This window comes from Hyla sarda, chromosome 8 (genome assembly GCF_029499605.1).
Source record: "Hyla sarda isolate aHylSar1 chromosome 8, aHylSar1.hap1, whole genome shotgun sequence".
NCBI classification, from domain to species: domain Eukaryota; kingdom Metazoa; phylum Chordata; class Amphibia; order Anura; family Hylidae; genus Hyla; species Hyla sarda.
Genome location: NC_079196.1, coordinates 218256532 through 218277320, shown reverse-complemented (window position 1 = coordinate 218277320; position 20789 = coordinate 218256532). Strand labels below are relative to the sequence as shown.

Below are 20789 nucleotides of genomic sequence, written 5' to 3'. Positions count from 1 at the left end.
TTGGCCGTAATATAAAATATAATATATAAATTGGATATTATATAAGTTATATCAATTTAATTTAATTAATTAATGAAAATTGCAAATATTTGGGCCAAATAAAAAAATTAAAAAAATTTTTTGTAAAATAAAAATTGTGAATTTTTTAAAATTATAAAAGTAAAAAACGATTTTTGTCAAATTTTTGTAAAATACAAAAAAAAAAAGTGTAATTTTTTTTTTTCAATGATAATAATAGTAATGCCATGTTTTTATCTGGACATTAGTTCTCATTGCCCTTCAAGATTTGGCAGCTCCCGGCCCCAAGGTTTGATAGGACGAGATAAATATTTACACAAAGTCCTCTGTGAGTTGCATAAACCAGTAGCAATGCTCCACGAGTGCTGGCCGTGTCCTCGTCACCACGTCTGAGGCTTTATCTGCTCCTGCCCTATTTCTAGTATTTCTTTTGGTCCTCGGGCAGGACAGAGTCGATCCCTACTCCAGGCACCATGAGGTGGTCCCACCTGCTCCTCGGCCTCCTCTTGGCCTTCTATGTGAAAGCTGAAGAGTCCACCAAGTCCGCACCCGCAGACTCCTCCAGCGAGGAGAAGCCGGATGACATCCTAGAAGAGGAGAACGTGCTGGTCCTCAACCAGAAGAACTTTGACAACGCCCTCCGAACCTACAAGTACCTACTGGTGGAGTTTTGTAAGTATCATCAAGGAAAACTGTTATTTGAAAAACAGTTTTTGAGGTGACGTCATCCAAAAATCCCAATTAGGTAGCCGTATAGTCAGATATGTTTTACCAGCTGGGAGTTTGGGAAAGTTGGGTCACAATATGGTGACCACGATGATTGTCATCCAGCTTACCGGAGTCCTTAAAGGGGTACTCCGGTAGAATTATTATTATTATTATTTTTTTTCAAATCAACTGGTGCCAGAAAGTTAAACAGATTTGTAAATTACTTCTATTTAAAAATCTTAATCCTTCCAGTACTTATCAGCTGGTGTATGCTCCACAGGAAGTTGTGTAGTTCTTTCCAGTCTAACCACAGTGCTCTCTGCTGCCACCTCTGTCCGTGTCAGGAACTGTCCAGAGCAGGAGAGGGTTGCTATGGGAATTTTCTTACACTCTGGACAGTTCCTGACCCGGACAGAGGTGTCAGCAGAGAGCACTGTGGTCAGACTGGAAAGAACTACACAACTTCCTCTGTAGTATACAGCAGCTGATAAGTACTGGAAAGATTAAGATTTTTATATAGAAGTAATTTACAAATCTGTATAACTTTCTGCCACCAGTTGATTTGAAAATATTTCTTTTCCACCGGAGTCCCCCTTTAATGGTAATACTGCCATTGTTTTCCTTAGTGTGGCACTCCAAAGTGTGGCCCTCCAGCATGCTGGGAGTTGTAGTTTTGCAACATCTGGAGGGCCACACCTTGGAGACCACTGGGCAGCTATAGGGGGTGAAGAAGTAGCCAAAGAAAGACCCCAGTATTATGAATGCCTCGTAGTAGGTGGGGGTGCCCTGTTATATATATTTTTAATTGGGGTCCCAAGAGCTTCAGATCACCTCCCTGGATGAGGACTTCGGGTCATTACACCCAAAAACAGATTAATATATTGGGGGGAGATTTATCAAAACCGGTGCAGAGGAAACGTTGACCAGTTGCCCATAGCAACCAATCAGATCGCTGCTTTCATTTTTGAAAGGCCAAGGAAAAATGAAAGCAGCGATCTGATTGGTTGCTATGGGCAACAGGTCAACGTTTCCTCTGCACAGGTTTTGATAAATCTCCCCCATTGACTCTTGGTGCACTGTATGGCGGTGTAATACTCATAGACAACACTCATCTATGGGGCTTATTGGGGGCAGAGGGACATCGTAGATGGGGGGACCCCATTGGGAAACACCAAGGAGAGGAGGTGCCTTCATGGATCCAGACCCTATATATCAGTGGTCTCCAACCTGCGGACCTCCAGATGTTGCAAAACTACAACTCCCAGCATGCCCGGACAGCCGTTGGCTGTCCGGGCATGCTGGGAGTTGTAGTTTTGCAACATCTGGAGGTCCGCAGGTTGAAGACCACTGCTATATATATTATAAGGTCGTCCATTCATGTGCAGGGGAAATGTATGTCCAGTGATTGAATGAGATGTCATCTCTACTTACACACAGCTGCGGGGTTTGTTACAGTGTAACGGTGTGGTGAAATCCAGCAGTACAGACTATGCTGAACACTAGGCTGAGAGCTCTTAAAGGGGTACTCCGGTGGAAAACGTTTATTTATTTATTTTTTTTATCAACTGGTGCCAGAAAGTTAGGCAGATTTGTAAATTACTTCTATTAAAAAATCTTAATCCTTCCAGTACTTATTAGCTGCTGAATACTACAGAGGAAATTGTTTTCTTTTTGGAACACAGAGCTCTCTGCTGACATCACTACCACAGTGCTCTCTGCTGACATCTCTGTCCATTTTAAGAACTGTCCAGAGCAGGAGAAAATCCCCATAGCAAACACATGCTGCTCTGGACAGTTCCTAAAATGGGCAGAGATGTCAGCAGAGAGCACTGTGCTCGTGATGTCAGCAGAGAGCACTGTGTTCCAAAAAGAGAAGAATTTCCTCTGTAGTATTCAGCAGCTAATAAGTACTGGAAGGATTAAGATTTTTTAATAGAAGTCATTTACAAATCTGTTTAACTTTCTGGCACCAGTTGATTTAAAAAAAAAAAAAAAAGTTTTCAATTGGAGTACCCCTTTAAAGGCGTTATCCAGGATTAGAAAAACAGTGCTCATTTCTTCCTAAAACAGCGCCACCCCTGCTCTCAGGTTGTGCGTGGTATTACAGCTCACTTCCATTGAAGTGAATGGAGCCAAGTTGCGATTTCCCACACAACCAGAGAAGGCGCTGTGTTTGGAAGATATTGCCGCTGGTTTTCTATTCTTGGATAACCCCTTTAACTATATGTATACACTGTAGTAAACTCATCAGCGAGACTTAGTCAGGTGCAGTTTTTCATCTTTAAATACAATGCTACTAAAATGACCCCCTAATAAAAAAAAAATTCCCATTGTACAAAAAATATAAAAAAAATAAAACGTATTAGGCATGTGTAAATGTCACCGCATGTGTAAAGGTCCAAACTAATAAAATATAATGTTCATGATCCCGCACAATAAATGGCGTAAATGTAAAAAGAAACAAACACCAAAAATACTAATTTTCAATTTTCTTATACATTTTCATAAATATTTTTTTAGGTTTCCTAGTACATTTTAGGGTAAAATGAAAGGTGTCATTACAAAGTACAATTGGTCATGCAAAAAACAAGCCCTTATATAGGTCTATGGATGGAAAAAATGAAAATTGTCCAGGTTCTTAAAGGGGTACTCCAGTGGAAAACTAGTGCCAGAAAGTTAAACAGATTTGTAAATGACTTCTATTAAAAAATCTTAATCCTTCCTGTACTTATTAGCTGCTGAATACTGCAGAAGAAATTATTTTCTTTTTGGAACACAGAGCTCTCTGCTGACATCACGAACACAGTGCTCTCTGCTGACACCTCTGTCCATTTTAGGAACAGTCCAGAGCAGCATATGTTTGCTATGGGGATTTTCTCCTGCTCTGGACAGTTCTTAAAATGGACAGAGATGTCAGCAGAGAGCACTGTGCTTGTGATGTCAGCAGAGAGCTCTGTGTTCCAAAAAGAAAATAATTTTCTCTAAGTACTGGAAGGATTAAGATTTTTTTTAATAGACGTAATTTACAAATCTGTTTAACTTTCTGGCACCAGTTGATAAAAAAAAAAAAAGTTTTCCTCCGGAGTACCCCTTTAAGAGGGTAATGTATGTATGTTGACCTCCAGGGGGCGCTGGCTGGGAAGGTGCCAGGTGCTTGTGTTATGTTATATTCGGCCTTCAGCTCCCAGCTGCACATTTTCCCAAAAGTTTTGTTATCTCTCGGATGATGAAGAAGGACAAACAGTCAATTCAGGTGTTAATAAACTACAGTAGGTGGGTGTTTTTCAAACCAGTGTGTCTCCAGCTGTTGCAAAACTACAACTCCCAGCATGCCCGGACAGCCAGCGGCTGTCCGGGCATGCTGGGAGTTGTAGTTTTGCAACAACTTGAGACACACTGTTTGAAAAAAAAACAAAAAAAAAAACACTGAACTGGGTTAAAATAAAGAACAGGTGCTGCTTCTTCTCTTTTCTTTTTTGAATCCATTCCACAACAGGAGTAAATTCGTAGAGTCAGTAAAGAGTAGAATCAGTGTCTGTTCTTTATGTTATCTAGTTCATTATAATCCGCACTGTTTAAAAAAAAAAAAACACTGAATCAGGTTAAAATAAAGAACAGACGCTGCTTCTTCTCTTTTCTTTTTTGAATCCATTCCACAACAGGAGTAAATTCGTAGAGTCAGTAAAGAGTAGAATCAGTGTCTGTTCTTTATGTTATCTAGTTCATTATAATCCGCACTGTTTAAAAAAAAAAAAAACACTGAATCAGGTTAAAATAAAGAACAGATGCTGCTTCTTCTCTTTTTTTATTTGAATCCATTCCACAACAGGAGTAAATTCGTAGAGTCAGTAAAGAGTAGAATCAGTGTCTGCTCTTTATGTTATCTAGTTCATTATAATCCGCACTGTTTAAAAAAAAAAAAAACACTGAATCAGGTTAAAATAAAGAACAGACGCTGCTTCTTCTCTTTTCTTTTTCAAATCCATTCCACAACAGGAGTAGATTCTGTATCTAGTTTATTATAATCCGCACCTGGTTTTAGCTTGAAAACTGCAACAATGCTGCGCTGTGTCAGGCTATGTTCAGGCAATGGAATTTCTGCAACAGCAAAGTCCCATTGATGTTTCTGCTGTGGAAATCCCAATTCCGGAGTCCGCTGAAAGAATAAACATGTCTATTCTTTCTGCAGTCGGCACAGAAATGTATTGCCATCTATGAAAAAGGGCATTACCGAGTGGTCCTAGCGCCCACCGGATTATTCAAATGTGCGGAATATCCACACGTTTTCCATGTGGACATTCTCCAGTGCTAGGAGGGAAATTCCACTGTGTGAAGTTAAAATGGTAGCAAATGGGTTTTCCGTTAACCTATTCACACTGGTGGAATTTTCGCCAGAAAATTCCGATGTAAAAGTTCCGCCCTGAACATTGAACCAGCTCGATGTTCTGGTGGAATCTATGCCCCAGACACTGCCGTCTATCGGGACAGCAATATCCGTGCAGTCTTAAAGGGGTACTCCGGTGAAAACCTTTTTTCTTTTAAATCAACTGGTGGCAGAAAGTTAAACATATTTGTAAATGACTTCTATTAAAAAAATCTTAATCCTTCCTGTACTTATTAGCTGCTGAATACTACAGAGGAAATTCTTTTCTTTTTGGAATGCTCTCTGATGACATCACGAGCACAGTGCTCTCTGCTGACATTATAATAATAATAATGCTTTATTTAGTGTTGTCCTTAGTGGGATTTGAACCCAAGTCCCCAGCACTGCAAGGCAGCAGTGCTAACCACTGAGCCACCATGCTGCTCTTAGCATACATCTGCTATGCATGGTTGCTAAAATGGACAGAGATGTCAGCAGAGAGCACTGTGCTCATGATGTCATCAGTGTTCCAAAAAGAAAGGAATTTCCTCTGTAGCATTCAGCAGCTAATAAGTACTGGAAGGATTAAGATTTTTTAATAGAAGTAATTTACAAATATGTTTAACTTTCTGCCACCAGTTGATTTAAAAGAAAAAAGGTTTTCACCGAAGTACCCCTTTAACTGAATCTCTAGCTGGAATTCTTCCGGCCGCGGATTCTGAGTGCTTTTAGGCCGGGTTCACACTACCGCATTTCCGACCAGAATTCAGCTTTTGAATTTCGGTCGGAAGTCCCACTGTCTGAAGGTAAAATGCAGTTGAATGGGTTTTCTGTTAACCAAATTACACTGCGGAATTTTCTGAAAACTTTCATCTAAAAGTTCCTCTAGAACACATTGCAGAATCCGCATCGCAGTCTTTGCCGTCTATCGGGACAGCACAGTCCACACGGTTCTAGCGCTGATTGATTTCAGTAGGCGCTGGCCGCACTCAGAATCTCCAGATGGAATTTTTCCATCCAGAGATTCTCAGTGTTAAAACCCAAGCAGAAATCTGCTCTAAAATTCCAGTGCAGCAGCCTCCCATTGTTTTCAATGAGTTAGAATTTTCACTGTGAAATTCTGGATTCCGGGCTCCGCTGAAAGAGTGAACATGTTAATTCTTTTGGCCGAGTTCCACTCAGACTGCATTGCTGTCATAGCGCCAATGGATTTCAATGGCACTCGCTCCACACTGAATCTTAAAGGCAGAATTTCTGTAGTGTGAATGGGCCCTTACAGGGTCATTCTCATGTTTTTTTTTTACACATTTGGAGACGGGTTATATACACCCGATATTTGGCTTTCAAAACACAGCACCTTTCTATAGATTATAAATGCTCAGTTTTTCTATAGTGCCACCTCAGGGTACAAGGGACTATTACACTTTTCACATTGAAATGAATTGGGTTGGCTTTTTAATACCTGGATGTGCCAGATCCTCCAGGGAAAGGTTCCTTGTAGCCACTTTGGCTAATAGATGGGAGGGGGGGGGGGGGGGACCCAAAATAAGACTTTCACCACTGTGTTACATTATAATGGAATGGGTCCAATGTGTGCTACTGTACAAGTATATTTTACAGTACAGATAAAACAGGTCAAGTTCATAGAATAAGACAACGCGTTTCGTAGCTCACATGCTCCTTCTTCAGGTTCATTATTCAGCAACTCTTGGCATTCAGTGTGGCTGCTTTTTACTCTCCATCCACTATTTAAGTGTATTTATTTTTTACTCAGATGCCCCATGGTGCGGCCATTGCAAGGACCTGGCCCCAAAATATAGTAAAGCTGCAGAAGCCCTGAAGGAGAAGACCTCGGAGGCTCGTCTGGCCAAAGTGGATGCCACCGAAGAGAAAGATCTCGGCGATGAGATTGGGGTCAATGGATACCCTACAATAAAGTTCTTCCTAAACGGAAACAGAACTGGTCACATTGATTATGGAGGTAACAAGAGAACCTGTCTTAGAATGGGGGGTCGCCATGTGCCCCTTGTAAATTGGGCAGTAGTGCCCTTGAATGACCGCAGCTTCATTCTCTGCTTTGGAAATGACAGAGATCGTGCTCGGCTATGGCTGTCAGTCCCAAATCGGTAGACAGAGCAGCAGTCACGCAAGGGTACTACCCCCCTATTCACAAGGGGCACTCGAGGACCACCTTTTTTAGATCATTGGGGTCCCAGAGGACGGACCTATAGTCATTATACCTTACCTTATAGGCAGGAGAGATGTTGAGGGCATCGTCCGATGGATGCTGAGGAGGATGGAGCCCGAAGCAATAGTGGTGGAGACTGTGTCGGCCGCTGAGGAGTTTATCAAATCTCATGAAAACCCAGTGATTGGTTTCTTCAAGGTAAATTGATGGAAAATATAGGAAAGTCCAGATCACCTGGTGTATTCCGTGCACGGATCCACACTCAGACTCTCCAGTCCAGATAATGAAATGAAAACAAAATGATCCAGCACTTGGAATGTTTGCAGCTTTATTGTAAAATCCTCTTAAAACAGCATGAAACAACTTCACAAGGTCTGACACATCTTGACACGTTTCGAGCGCATGCACTTGAAATGCGTCAAGATGTGTCAGACCTTGGACTCTCCGGTCCAGATAATGAAATGAAAACGAAATGATCCAGCACTTGGAAGGTTTGCAGCTTTATTGTAAAATCCTCTTTAAAAAGCATGGAACAACTTCACAAGGTCTGACACATCTTGATGCGTTTCGAGGGCATGCGCTCGAAACGCGACAAGCTGTGTCAGACCTCGTGAGGTGCGAAGTTGTTGTACAATAAAGCTGCAAACATTCCAAGTGCTGGATCATTTTGTTTTCCTTTCGTTAAAGGGGTTATCCAGGAAAAAAAAAAGTCTTATATTATAATATATATATCAGCTGGCTACAGAAAGTTAAACAGATTTGTAAATGACTTCTATTAAAAAATCTTAATCCTTCTAGTAATTATCAGCTGCTGAAGTTGAGTTGCTCTTTTCTGCCTGACAACAGTGCTCTCTGCTGACATCTCTGTCTGTCTCGGGAACTGCACAGAGTAGAAGAGGTTTACTAAGGGGATTTGCATCTACACTGGACAGTTCCCAAGACACGTGTCATCAGAGAGCACTTAGACAGAAAAGAACAACTCAACTTCAGCAGCTCATAAGTACTGAAAGGATTAAGATTTTTTTTTTATAGAAGTAATTTACAATCAGTTTAACTTTCTGGATCCAGTTGATATATATATATATATATATATCAATTTTTTCCCCTGGATAACCCCTTTAAATTATATTGGTCCATGTACCCAAGAGACAGACCTCACACTCAGACTTTAATACTTGAGAGGGCCTGAAGGCCTTTCCTGGGACCTAAGAGCTTCAGCGATCACCTCTGGTCCCTCATGGTTCAATGGTTGCAGTACAGCTTTAATAGCCCCGAGCTCTCCAAGCTAAAAGTTCGAGTTCAGTTGTATAATATTGAGCCCTGGTCCTGATTTCCCATTGAATAGACAGGTCCGATTCTCAAAGTCCTGAGTTTTTCATGATTATTTTTTTTTGTGATTCTCCAGGACCCTGAAGATGTCGACCTAAACATCTACAATGAGGTAGCAGGAATCACTGAAGACTTCCACTTTGCCGTCGCTCATAAAGAAGAAATATTCCAGAAGTTCGGAGTTTCTACAGACAGTGCCATCTATTTTAAGAATGTATGAGCTTCCATATTGTCAGATACTTCAGTCTCATCCAAGCCAGATCCCTATGGGTAACATACATAGCTCGGGAGGGATGGGACAGGACACAACATGCACAAAACCCAACTGGACCCCAATCCTTCCCCAGTCATATCTAACAAAAGACATCTATCCTTTTCTGTAATACCCAACTGGCACCACCATGATGACTTCTTGTAGCCATGACTACGGCTTCTCGCTGAAACATCTTTTGCCCCTCACTTTTCAAGCACTCACCCTAATTATTCCCCACCCTCTACACAAACATCTAACCTTGCCGCCGTTTTAACGTTACTTTCCTGCTGCTTCTCCCATTACTATGCTTTCTGCTTCATCTGGTGTCTTCATAACTTTAGTGATCCCCCCTCCCCCCCAAAAAAAACAGTGCCAAAAAGACAGTGCCCCAGAAGGAAATAGTGCCCAGCTTCCATACAGTAAGAGTGTCCTTCTCATAGTGTTAGTGCCCCCTTACAGACCCTAAACAGTAAAGGTGTCCCTTAGTGCCCTATTCACAATAAGGGTAGGGTCACCCACAGTGCATCCGCAGCGTATTACATGCTGCGGATGCACCGACAGAAGGCCCAGAGCGGCGGCAGAACGAGCTCCCTGTTAGGCTGGGTAGCGGTGTGTGTCTGCTCGTGGCTGCCGGCGGAAAATCTACCACTATGAGGGGCCTCTGTACAGAAAAAGGGACTTCTTAGTACCTTTCCAACACTTGATAGTGCCCACCTTGGAGCCCCTACACAACAAAAGTGCCCCGTTAGTGCACTATAACATTAATAATGCCTTCTTACAGCCCCTACGCCTTGATAAAGCCCCTTAGAGTGACACGACACAGTAAAAGTGGATGTTTTCTGCCCTCTTTAGTGAAAGTGCCCACTTAGTGCCCCCACAAACAGATTAAGTGTCCCCTTAGTGTCTCCATACCGTAAAGTATGCCGCTGCGCTCAGCTTATGACACCCATGTGCGCACGGTCCCCATAGGAACCAATGGTAGGGGGCGGGTGTGCGTGTGTCAGCCAATGGAGCTGTCGTAGTCCAGCACAGTAAGTGCTGAGTCATGTAACACATTCCACGTCAAAACACAAAATATGGCACTACACCGGCAGGTCACACTGTCCCACGTTTAGTAACAGGCCTAAAGTGCCTACAGAATATCAGTGTGTGTTGGGGCGCCAACATAGTATTCAACTTTATCCGGGTCTTGAGTATACATATAGTTGAGGAGGGCACAAGGAGGGGGAAGGGGGGGGGGCAGCTTTAAGTGTGTGAACCCCCCCCTCCCCCATACCTCATTCATACATCCCAGAACATAAGACAGTGACTAGGTCCCACCATGTACATAGGCCCAACTCTGTTGCCATGACAACTACTCTACTGCTCTATGTTGTATGGCTGAACTCCTCCTCTGTAGTGTTTTCCGGGGCCTGATAGAGACCCTTTCGGCGCCATTATTAATAGCTAAACCACAGGTAATATACATTACTATATTTTGCTGACGTATATTATTTTTATTATTTAAAAAAAAAAAATTTATAGTCCGAAGAGAAATACGAATACAAAGGAGACGAGGATCTGGGCTTCGACAAAGACGAACTGGTTAAATTCCTTAAGATCAACAACATCGACCTGGTCACCGAATACAACGATGAGGTGAGGATAATATTATGTATGTAAAAAACTACTATAAAATACTATACAAGATTATACAGTAACAGAATAATCTAGAATGGATATCAAGTCGGTCCTAAATGGACCAGTAACCCTAGGACGTAGTTCTTTAAACAGTGGGCATCCAGCATGCTGGGAGTTGTAGTTTTGCAAAAGCTGGAGGTCCACCGTTTGGAGACTTAGGTTCTCAGATCTCTTCATACTTTCGTTCTACAAGGAGCATCTCATGCTCTAGAGCAGAGGTCCCCAACACAGTCCTCCAGGCCCAACATCACCAGTCCAGGATTTGGATTTTTCCTGAAAAAAAAAAAAAATTCGGAAATGTTGGTGGCCCGCGAGGACTGGGTTGGGGACCAATCACCTAGAGGACTCAGCATGTTCATTTAGTACGTGGACAGCCTACTGATTTTAAGGAGAACTGTAATACCTTAGCTGTCCTGTGGGGGCACTGCAGGGAATTTAACACACGCTACCAGGTTCTTCTATAGATTACAAAATTGGAGGTCTAGATCACGAACAACAAATAAAGATGTATATGAAATATATATATATATATATATATATATATATATATGTATGTATATATTTTATTATATATATATAAGTATATAAAAGTGTATAAAACTGTATTTATATTAGTGTATAATTACAAAATTGGAAGTACAGATCACAAAAAAAAAAAAACAATTGAAGAGATAAAGAAAAAAGTATATATACACATATATATGAAAATAAAAAATAAATAAGTGGGTGTGTTATAAAATAATTAAAAACCTGATTTTTATTGAAGGGGCTCTTTAGTCCTACAATGTTAAAGGATTTGTCCAGGATCAGAAAACTAGAGCTGATTTATTCCAAAAACAGTGCCACACCTGTCCTCAGGTTGGGTGTCGTATTGCAGCTCAGTTCTGTTGAAATGGATTGAGCCAAGCTGTAATACCACACACAACCTGAGGACAGGTGTGGTGTTATATTTGAGTAAAATAGTTATTTTCTATTCCTGGATAACCACTTTAATGGCTTACCTTTAGAATTGGTCATCAATATGAGATTTGTTGGCGTCTGGCTCTTTACATCTGAAGTGGCTTTTGTGGTTTACCAAGCACAGCGCCATCCTCTCAGCCATGGCGGTGTCTAGTATTGCAGCTCAGAGTTGTTCAGTCTAATTGAATAGGGGCTGCAATACCAGGCACAGCCACTAGACAATGGAGGTGATGTAACCTGCGCCTTTTAATCAGTTGGGAGTCGGACCCCTACCAATCTTAGACTGACGCATTTCAGTGCTGGAGACAATGTTCCAACAGACGATTCTGCTTATTTTTAGGAATTGCGTTTGGAAGAAAATATTCTAATTTTATACACATTTTTTTTTTATATCATTGAACAGACATCAGAAAAAATCTTCGCAGCCAAGATTCCCAACCACTTACTGCTGTTTATTAACAAAACCGTGGGCGAGCAACTTCAACTTATAGAGAATTTCCGACAGGCGGCACCTGACTTCAAAGGAAAGGTACGGCGCCATAGTCAATCTTGGAGTAAGATCCCTAGGCCCCAACAGTAAGGGGTGTACCTAGAGTATTTGGCATGCCCCATCCTACCCCCGAAGCCATACTGTTACCACATAACACAATTTATATACAGACTAATATTCCCCCGTACAGTGAAGTAACATATAGCAGTAGATACCAGCAGTGACTCACCGGTGACGTCTTCTTGGAGTCATTCTCATTCCTTTTCCTTCTCCAAACCTCCGTGACTACTTTTCTTCGTCTTCTTTATTCCTTGCTGCAGAATTTGCACTAAAAACATCTTAGGCTCCTGGTTTTTCCAACGTGCATCCCATCTCCCCATCTATACCCCCCAAACTGTAATAATGCCCCCCCCCCCTTTGGTTACCCAAACAGTAAAAGTGGTATGTAAGGCTAGAGTTACATATATGCGGCATCCGGCTCCGGCGAAATTTGCAACAACTGATGGCAGTAGTGCACTAGGCGTGCATCATCTGGGGTCCATTGTTTGTGATCGCTGGACGGGGGGGAAGCAGCAAGATATGTTCCCCTGACTGTGCCGGTCCGTCGAGTCCAATCATCCGGCGTCCAAACTAAGACACCTGAGGATTCTAAACTGTCTGGGTTCAGTTCTTGCTTCATTTTCCTTCAGGTGCATTTTCTGCAGCATCCGAGAGGGAAAAAAAAATACTGATGCATATACGTAAAGGAAGACTTAGTAGGTTTTCCGCAGCATTTAGGTAGTCCCCCCCAGTAGGCAGGTAGCCTTCTCAGTAAAGATGCAATCTCCCCAGTATGCAACGTAGCTCCCCAGCAGGGGGGCAATCCCCCAATTAAGTAGGTAATACCCACACCCCAGTATATAGGCCAAACAGCCCACATTATCCTCTAGGTCAGGTAAATTGGGGGGACTTGGCACTCCCCAGGTCAGTGGCACAGGGGATGACCAACCTTTCCCCATGAGCAAGCCATTGCCAACAGCTGTCCGGGCAGCTATGTTAAGGAGGTAGGGCCCATGGTGGTCGTCTCAGCTCTTCCCAGTTTATAACATCCACCTGTATCCGCCTCCTACAGGTTCTATTTGTTTCGATTAATTCCGACGGGCCTCACGCTGGGGTTCTGGAATACTTCGGACTCACGCAAGAAGATATCCCCACAATCCGTTTCATCAACATGGACCAGGTGAAAAAGTACGTCTTCAATGCCGACAAAATAACAACCGAGACCGTCAAAGAGTTTTGCCAAGGAGTGCTCGACGGTAAAATAAAGGTATGAAAAACAAACAAAAAAAAAACACTACAATAAAAAAAATCAGGAGATTTTATATTTTTTTGTCCAGAATTCCATATTGTTATTTTTAGCCTATATTGTGTTGAATAGAGAAGGTTTTTTTTGTTTCGAATTTAGCAAAACCTGCAAAGTGAGGAACTTCCTGAAGACTGGGACAAGAAGCCTGTCAAAGTTCTCGTGGGCAAAAATTTCGAGGAAGTTGCGTATGATGAGACGAAGAATGTTTTTGTGGAATTCTGTAAGTGCATCATCAATGGTTAATGTATCCAAATCCTAAAAATTTTAAGGGGAATTTGCTTCCTAAAGTAAACTGTACTGATCCTGATTAATATCCTATTTTGTACTTCAGAGCTGCACTCACTATTCTGCTGGTGGGGTCACTGTGTACATACATTACATTACTTATCCTGTACTGATCCTGAGTTATATCCTGTATTATACTTCAGAGCTGTACTCACTATTCTGCTGGTGAGGTCACTGTGTACATACATTACATTACTTATCCTGTACTGATCCTGAGTTATATCCTGTATTATACTCCAGAGCTGTACTCACTATTCTGCTGGTGAGGTCACTGTGTACATACATTACATTACTTATCCTGTACTGATCCTGAGTTATATCCTGTATTATACTCCAGAGCTGCACTCACTATTCTGCTGGTGAGGTCACTGTGTACATTACAATACTTATCCTGTACTGATCCTGAGTTATATCCTGTATTATACTCCAGAGCTGTAATAACTATTCTGCTGGTGAGGTCACTGTATACATACATTACATTACTTATCCTGTACTGATCCTGAGTAATATCCTGTATTATACTCCAGAGCTATACTCACTATTCTGCTGGTGAGGTCACTGTGTACATAACATTACTTATCCTGTACTGATCCTGAGTTATATCCTGTATTATACTCCAGAGCTGTAATCACTATTCTGCTGGTGAGGTCACTGTGTACATACATTACATTACTTATCCTGTACTGATCCTGAGTTATATCCTGTATTATACTCCAGAGCTGTACTCACTATTCTGCTGGTGAGGTCACTGTGTACATTACATTACTTATCCTGTACTGATCCTGAGTTATATCCTGTATTATACTCCAGAGCTGTACTCACTATTCTGCTGGTGAGGTCACTGTGTACATTACATTATTTATCCTGTACTGATCCTGAGTTATATCCTGTATATTATACTCCAGAGCTGTACTCACTATTCTGCTGGTGGAGTCACTGTACACATACATTACATTACTTATCCTGTACTGACCCTGAGTTATATCCTGTATTATACTCCAGAACTGTACTTACTATTCTGCTGGTGAGGTCACTGTGTACATAACATTACTTATCCTGTACTGATCCTGAATTATATCCTGTATTATACTCTGGAGCTATACTCACTATTCTGCTGGTGAGGTCACTGTGTATATACATTACATTACTTATCCTGTACTGATCCCGAGTGATATCCTGTATTATACTCCAGAGCTGTACTCACTATTCTGCTGGTGAGGTCACTGTGAACATATGTTACATTACTTATCCTGTACTGATCCTGAATTATATCCTGTATTATACTCTGGAGCTATACTCACTATTCTGCTGGTGAGGTCACTGTGTACATACATTACATTACTTATCCTGTACTGATCCCGAGTTATATCCTGTATTATACCCCAGAGCTGTACTCACTATTCTGCTGGTGAGGTCACTGTGTACATACATTACTTATCCTGTACTGATCCTGAGTTATATCCTGTATTATACCCCAGAGCTGTACTCACTATTCTGCTGGCAGGGTCACTGGGTACATACTTACATTACTTATCCTGTACTGATCTTTTTTATTTTTTTTATTAACCCTCGTGGCTTTCCTGTTGTAGACGCCCCTTGGTGTTCTCACTGTAAGGAACTAGAACCCATCTGGGAGGAGCTTGGAGAAAAATACAAGGACCACGAAAACGTCATCATCGCTAAAATAGACGGTACCGCAAATGAAATAGATGGGCTGAGAGTGAGAGGTTACCCCAACCTAAGGTTCTTCCCTGCAGGACCGGGAAGAAAGGTAAGTGGATTGTATAGACTGTCCCACAAACATCGCAACAGGAACACCAATCATATCGGGCTTAAAGGGCATAGATACTATGGTTGTGTATTCAACAAAAATACAATCCAATACCCACAATGAAGCCAAATTTGAATGCTCAATTTTGTACCGTATTGAAAAGAAACCTGGATACAATCTTCAAGTAGGCTGGCGATTAATAAATGTATAATTTTGTTTTAAATATTAACTAGTACTTGAATTACTAACATGCAAACATCCTATAAAAGACAAATGACAGGACCATCCCTGTGCACTAAAAGTACTGAGTATACCCTGACTCTGGGCAAGAGTTGCTGTTTATCGATTAGCAGTTTGTAAAAAAAAATAAAAACGACTTGACTAGTACTTGTATGAATAGGCTCAGCAGCAGGTTAAAAAAAAAAAACATGCAACCATCCAATATAATACAATAAATAACACAGGACCACCCCTGTGCACTCACAGTACTAAGTAAGTATACCCTGAATCTGGGCAACAGTTGTCATTTACAGATCAGCATTGAATCTGATTTTCTTTTTATATTGGACTAGTACTTGTATAAATAAGCTTAACAGCAGGTACAAAAACTATTAGACATTTAATACAATATAATTATTATTACTGGACCATCCCTGAGCACTCACAGTACTAAGTGAGTATACCCTGAATATGGGTATACTGTTGCTGTTTACATATGTATCTCTTTATAAAAGTCCAGACAAAATTCAATATACAGATGATGGCACTCACCAACTTGGCAGCATTTTTTTTTCTTTAAGACAAATGGGTCTCAGCTGTTGCATCAGAGACCCATTTCTTTTAAAGAGTACCTGTCACTAAATAAAACTTTTAATATAGTGTCCCTTGTGTAATAAGCAGACACTTTTCCACTCCCTTGCTTTTAAAATTATCAACATAAATATGTTCAAAATATAATAGATAAAATGGCCACTAGGTGGCTCTGTTCGATTCCCTGCCACAATTAATACAGTAAGTTTGGTCTCCTCCCGGCCGGGCAGGAGACCAAACTCAGGAAGTGTTTCCCTGTACTGGGCTTGATTGACAGCTGCACAGAGCCTCACCAAAAAATGCATAGGGCCTCAATGAAAGACACACAGAGCCTGGGGTCTTCTATTCATCACAGCAACAAAGTGAGGGCGGAAGTGGTACCCCAGCAGGCTTCAGTGGTATCATGTCTGCTGGTAAATGCCCACTTTCTCCTGATGGAAGATTGCACTTTGTGAGGTTGGTGAGTGCCATCGTCTATCTATTGCATATTTAATACCCTGAGTTAGCATTGTAAGTAAAAAAAAAAAATAAGGAAATACATTGACAATACTGTATATTCCAGTGTTCCCCATCCAGGGTGCCTCCAGCTGTTGCAAAACTACAACTCCTAGCATGCCCGGACATCCGAAGGCTGTCCGGGCATGGTGGAAGTTGTAGTTTTGTAACCGCTGAAGGCATGCTGGGTGGAAAACACTGGTATATTCAGTATACAACAAATAATTTTTTTAAATAAAGAATAACACAAAGATTTAAATAAAAGATATTTAAAAAATGTTTCCTTTTATGGACAGTATGAATTCTTCATCTCCCACTGTAACGCTGAAAAAAAAAAAATTTTCAGACTCTAGAATTTTGATCAGCACCTGTGCATTTGTTATGTAAATTATGTACATTTATAATTAACTTTATTTCGAATGTAGATGATTGAGTACACCAAGAATAGGACGGTGGAGCTGTTTTCCCAATTTATTGATAGCGGCGGAGTGCTACCCGTGGATGTAGAGGAACAGGTTGGTATTTTTGGTTCAGTTCATTTATTTTTTGCTGTTTAAAATGTTTAAAAAAAATAATAAAGGTTTTAAATCTATAAACTAAAAAAAAAAAAATTTTTGTAATTTTTTTCAGTGTTTTAACGCAACTTAAATATATATTTATTTTTATCTACAGTGATTTAAATCTTTAAGTTTAAAAAATATGTATTTTTAACTTAATATATATTTATTTTTTTATTTACAGTGATATAAATCTTTAAATTTTAAATACATATTCACTTTTTTATTTTAAAATGTGATTTAAAACTTTGAAAAAAAAATATATATATATATATACCCAAAATACCAACAGAGCAGCACATCCAGAGAGGTAGATAAATAAGAGCGGTGCCAGCGGCGGTATAGCCCGGTCAAGGCAATCACACATCCAGGGTAGTAATCCGTAGCACTCCAAGAGTAGGTGCAAAAAATAAAGTGCTTTATTCCATACTAATACAGAGCAACGTTTCAGCTGCCATGCAGCCTTTCTCAAGCATCATAGTAGTGACAAACTGGAAGTATATAAAGGTGAACAAGTGATTAAAACATTATGAGAATGCAATCAAATCATTAAGACATACATAAATATAAGTGTACAACGTCATAAGATACAAGGTAATAAAACCACTGTAATTTAGGAGAAGCAGTGAATTGTGTATTAAAAATAAAAATGCAGGTCAAAGGCTGCAAAGTATTATAAAAATCGCCAAAGTACATTAACAATCGTAATTAGTAAACATGTGCAAAGTTTAAAATAACAATCAGGTAGGCGGAGTATGTCGGCTGCACTCACCCCTATATCCATATAAGGAAAACGCCATGATGGCTAATTCATATCCCGGGACGTGTGGCGTGTAGGTAGATGGAAACCCCCGGTCACATGACCTGTTACATCACAACACGTCACGTCCGGTGTTAGAGTAAACAATTCTGGTTGTCATGCAGGGAGTCGGGCAGGTCGATGGTTCCGAGAGCGAGGTCGATCATGTGATAATCACATGACTCAGTCTCGCTTTGTCCGCATCTTCCCGTCCTAGTTTCCCTTCTCTGCGCAGCCGCGCTGATCAGGGGAATATCTCTGTTAATAGGTGCAGCAAACGTTGTGTGGCCGTCACCCTTAGCAACACCTGGTAATAAGTAGAGGGAGTAAAATATAGAAAAGATGTAGTAAAGATAGAGAAATGATAGATGAAGGTAGATGGAGTAGATAGACATATGCTGACAGGGAGACCTCCCATACCCGTGGGCATTCTAGATGTCCGCTGGGAATTCAGAGTGAGATTAACCATAAACAAGGTGGGCATTTCACCGGGGGGTGCCTGCGTCAGTGTGTGGAGCCACAGTTGGAGTTTTATTCTCACTTACATAGCCATTATAATAAAAAAAAATAAAGAATGCCCGCGGGTACGGGAGGTCTCCCTGTCAGCATATGTGCAAGCACGTAATGCGGGGGTAAGAGAAAAAAACCTAGAGGTGAGAGGGAAGGATGTGCCACAGTGTAATAACAAGACAGACATTGCGCAACATAGTATCATGTCATTTATATTACTTATTTCTTATTATTTGCTTATTTATTTTTCTTTATTTTTTTTATTATTATTTTATTTGCTTTTTATGTCTATTTATTTTTGATTATTTTTGATTTTATTTTTTATACATTTTTATTTTTCATTTCAATCTATCTACTCCATCTATCATTTCTCTATCTTTACTACATCTTTTCTATATTTTACTCCCTCTACTTATTACCAGGTGTTGCTAAGGGTGACGGCCACACAACGTTTGCTGCACCTATTAACAGAGATATTCCCCTGATCAGCGCGGCTGCGCAGAGAAGGGAAACTTGGACGGGAAGATGCGGACAAAGCGAGACTGAGTCATGTGATTATCACATGATCGACCTCGCTCTCGGAACCATCGACCTGCCCGACTCTCTGCATGACAACCAGAATTGTTTACTCTAACACCGGACGTGACGTGTGGTGATGTAACAGGTCATGTGACCGGGGGTTTCCATCTACCTACACGCCACACGTCCCGGGATATGAATTAGCCATCATGGCGTTTTCCTTATATGGATATAGGGGTGAGTGCAGCCGACATACTCCGCCTACCTGATTGTTATTTTAAACTTTGCACATGTTTACTAATTACGATTGTTAATGTACTTTGGCGATTTTTTTATAATACTTTGCAGCCTTTGACCTGCATTTTTATTTTTAATACACAATTCACTGCTTCTCTTAAATTACAATGGTTTTATTACCTTGTATCTTATGATGTTGTACACTTATATTTATGTATGTCTTAATGATTTGATTGCATTCTCATAATGTTTTAATCACTTGTTCACCTTTATATACTTCCAGTTTGTCACTACTATGATGCTTGAGAAAGGCTGCATGGCAGCTGAAACGTTGCTCTGTATTAGTATGGAATAAAGCACTTTATTTTTTTTGCACCTACTCTTTGAGTGCTGCGGATTACTACCTTGTGTGTGTGTGTGTGTGTATATGTATATATATATATTTGAAAAAGCCAGCGTGAGGCTGGTGAAACGTTGTCTATGCACATGATGGAATAAAACCACCCTTTTTGCAACTTGTGGAGTGCTGCATCATATTTACTATTAGATATATATATATATATATATATATATTTATATTTATTAATTTTTTTTTTATCTTTTACAGTTCGTAGAAGATCTGAAAGCCGCTCAAGAAAAAGATATAAAAGTAGAAGATGTCATTCCCGAGAAGAAGAGGAATTGTAGTCATGTAACGCACCAAGCGATATTAAATGGACATTATTTTGGCCAAAAAAAAAAGTTTCTCCAACACTTAAAGGTTAACCGATTTATACAAGCATGAAATAATAAAGTTTTTACAGTAAGAACGGCTGATCTTTTTCTGAAATGTTAAAGAATACAAAAATAGTGTAAAAACAGAGTTCCAACCACCCAAATAAGGAAAGCTCCGATGGACATTGACCATATATGGAAAGTCTATGGATAGACCGTTACCATAATCGGAGAGAAGTCAGGTGGTTACAATGGGATAAGTTGCCTGATCCGAGAAGGACGCGCTAATGATGTCATTGCCCTTATATGGATCATTACCATATATAGACATATATGTTATAGGTTGTATGGCTGTTCTGAGTCTCTCTCAACCACATCATCTCCCTGTAGAGTTGTCATCCAGTATTTAAAGGGGTACTCCGCTGCTAGACATCTTATGCCCTATCCGTTGCTCTCCCATGCAGGTTTGTCGGTCGCAGCATGATGCAGCTGACAGGCCCCCTCCATGTATTTCTACGAGAGGTGGGGATGCAGCATTTGTGCAACGCCGCCTCTCCCATAGAGCTGTGGGGGGGGGGGGGGGGGGGGGGGGGGTTGTCTACCTCAGTCAGGTAAGCCACAAGCGCATCAGCCGCAGTAATGCCAGGTCCCCGTACAGGAGATCATTTTTTGGGGGGGGGGGGGGGGGGTTAAGTGTCTTTGGCTGCACTACTGCTTAAAGGCCATGTTCACATGGAATGTCCATACGGAAAATTTCG

The 20789-nt window shown here is 40.8% G+C and overlaps 1 protein-coding gene across 3 annotated transcripts; it reads left to right on the top strand.

Moving 5' to 3' along the window:
• Positions 1 to 423: 423 nt before the first annotated feature.
• LOC130284267 (protein disulfide-isomerase-like) lies at positions 424 to 20119 on the top strand. 3 transcript variants are annotated; one of them, XM_056534458.1, is made up of 11 exons: positions 424 to 690; positions 6864 to 7070; positions 7342 to 7475; positions 8683 to 8820; positions 10384 to 10497; positions 11903 to 12028; positions 13101 to 13295; positions 13434 to 13554; positions 15209 to 15390; positions 17121 to 17210; positions 19925 to 20119. In XM_056534458.1, the coding sequence occupies exons 1-11, from the start codon at positions 492 to 494 to the stop codon at positions 20099 to 20101; spliced, it is 1683 nt and encodes a 560-aa protein (XP_056390433.1). In that variant the 5' UTR covers positions 424 to 491; the 3' UTR covers positions 20102 to 20119. The 3 variants fall into 3 exon arrangements, with proteins under 3 accessions (XP_056390433.1, XP_056390435.1, XP_056390434.1); XM_056534460.1 differs by lacking the exon at positions 424 to 690 and adding an exon at positions 1800 to 1910; XM_056534459.1 differs by lacking the exon at positions 424 to 690 and adding an exon at positions 3810 to 3979.
• The last annotated feature ends 670 nt before the right edge of the window (positions 20120 to 20789 follow it).